Here is a 2,510-nt window from a genome sequence, read left to right on the forward strand (position 1 = left end):
ATATATATATATATATATATATATATATATATATATATATAATACACATATAGGATGTAGATATTTTGTATACTATATATAGCTACATTTATAGGCAAGTCATCGTTGTTGTTATTTAGTGCCTGTCAGCCATGCTTTAGAATTGGGCACCGTAAGGCGGTCGTTGGTTTAGAAATAAAATAAATAAAACGATAAAGCCATTAGTGGGCTGGGAACCCATTCTCTCAGAAGCAACTGCTATAGCTGACCCTCCACTGACCACACTAAACAATGTAGGACAAGACAAGGCAGGCAGGGATGGCGATGAGCAGGTAGGTAAGGTTGAGAGGATAAGTACCAAGCGTGTGTGTCTGTGTGCACACATACATATATTATATGAGGAAAGGGAAGCGGCTTAGGTTCATTTTATTAATAAAAACAAGGCGGATTCTAACACAGGAGGGGACAGAGAGAGAGAAAGTTATATTATAAACAAGATCAGCAGCTTTATCTCCGAACGCACTATCATCAGCATCATTATGTTGATGTTTAAAGCGCCTAGGTGAGCCTTGATGGAGCAGGCCTTTTTATTTTTATTTCGATCAAACGAGATTCAGCCATGACCAGTGTTCCACGGATTGGACTAACTACATCATCCTTCGTTATTGAACACGCAGGGGGTATACTTTGAGATTTGGTTGCCATTTCTAGCAAGTTAAACAACCACAAAGATGCTCCCTCGTGCTTGATGTTGATGCTGAAAGAAGCTACTTGGCAAGGAATCTCATTTATTTGTTTTCTTCAGTTCCTTTATTACTTTTATATGCATTTATTATTTTCCTCGCGAAACTCCTTAGTAAAAGCATCTAAACAGCAGACAAACGTCTATTATTATTATTATTAGCGATGTATGAAGTGCATTCGATGTTTCTGGCATTGTTGTGGTGTTGGTGGTTGTTGCTGAACTCTGAGATCAGAGTTGAACGAGCAGACTGATGACCAAAATCTTTCCAGCCTTGACCATCCCATATCCATTTCCTTATCTAAGGGGGAGAAAGGTGAGATTTGAGTAAGAGATATTTGGCTGTTATTTTCAGCAGAGGTTTTGCCGTTGACTCAATGCAATATTTTAGTACATGATCATAAACAAATAAGAGTTGTACTTCCTTCTTGTTATTGAACTACTATTTATATTTTTTTTTTGCCTCCTCCTAATTTTATTTTCCTCCAATGCAAGGCGAACTCTTTCTCTCTCGTGTGACAATGTTGTGTGTGTGTGAGAGAGAGAGAAATCTCTGAGTAACTGAATGAATGTGAGACATACAAACAAGGGATTTGTTTGCATGTGTGTGTGCGTGTGCGTGTGTGTGTTTGTAAAGATAAACAAGCTAAAGTGTGTAGAAGATATAGAGAAATGTGTAAAGTGGACTTATAAATAAATAAATATATACAGATAGATATGCACAAATTTAAGTGCACGTTTGTGTGTATGTATTAATTGATATCTACAAAATAAACGAATGAGCGCGTGTGCATATAAGACATAAATACGAAAATGTACACATAGAAATCACATATATTAGAGGGGTGTGCAGCATTAAGATGTTCAAGTGTGATGTCCATTTCCGTATGGGAGCTGGTGTATATGAGAACTTGGTGATAAGAGTATATAATGAGACAGGGAGAATTTGAATGGGGGGATAGAATGAATGTGTGCTTTACTAGCAAAATCATCCCCGCTACCAACAACAACCTAAAAACCGTGATGGTAGTTAAGATGGACAGTCCATTAGTGAATTATAAGAAATTGCGTTTATGGCAATGCTGGAGCACCAACAAGTATGTGTACATGGCGCGCACGCGCGTATGTATATGTATTGGCAGATAAATGAGTAGACGGAGAGTGAGATTTGAAGGCAGACACAGCAATCGCCAGTGGTATTGATAAACAGATAGACAAGACAGATGGATAAATAGATACATATATATATAAACAGATACACAGAATAAACTGGTTGACTGCCATAAAGAAAATATGTTTTAGAAATGAAGAAAAATACAAAACAAATACTAACCTTGCCTGAGCTTCATCCAGACTTTGGTCGGTTATGGTCATAATTTGTTGTAAAATATCGCTGATTTCCTGTTTTCGTTGTTCCTGATGGTCATCGGGGCCTCCACCACCACCGCCTCCACCGCCACCACCTCCTCCGGCCCCTGGCGGCATGTAGCCGTGTTGCGGCGGCATCCCCGCCGACATACTCACGGGACCTCCTCCAGCTTGCTGGGGATGCATCAGTCTTTGTTGATCGTCCATGGTATTGGCGATGATGTAGTTGGCGAGAATGGTAGCAGCAGTGGTGACGATGGCGGTGGCAGCGGCGATGGTTATGGGCAACAGTGATAGTAATGGTAGTGGTGGTGGTGGTGGTGGTTGCGATGGCGATAGCAATAGCTAAAGTAGCGGTGATAGTATTGCTTGTATTAGTAGTGGCGCTGGTATTAGTGGTGGTGGTGGTGGTGGTGCTGGC

The 2,510-nt window shown here is 40.3% G+C and overlaps 1 protein-coding gene across 9 annotated transcripts in view; it reads right to left on the bottom strand.

Moving 5' to 3' along the window:
- The window catches only part of LOC106874257 (pre-B-cell leukemia transcription factor 1), a 465,063-nt gene extending 462,559 nt beyond the window's left edge, over positions 1-2,504 (bottom strand). For all 9 annotated transcript variants that reach the window (XM_052972380.1, XM_052972384.1, XM_052972374.1 and 6 more), the window contains exon 1: positions 2,055-2,504. In XM_052972380.1, the coding sequence (XP_052828340.1) occupies positions 2,055-2,296 (242 nt within the window). In that variant the 5' untranslated portion in view covers positions 2,297-2,504. The remainder of the gene's footprint in view (positions 1-2,054) is intronic.
- Between the last annotated feature and the right edge of the window lie 6 nt (positions 2,505-2,510).

Source organism: Octopus bimaculoides, chromosome 1 (genome assembly GCF_001194135.2).
Source record: "Octopus bimaculoides isolate UCB-OBI-ISO-001 chromosome 1, ASM119413v2, whole genome shotgun sequence".
NCBI lineage: Eukaryota > Metazoa > Mollusca > Cephalopoda > Octopoda > Octopodidae > Octopus > Octopus bimaculoides.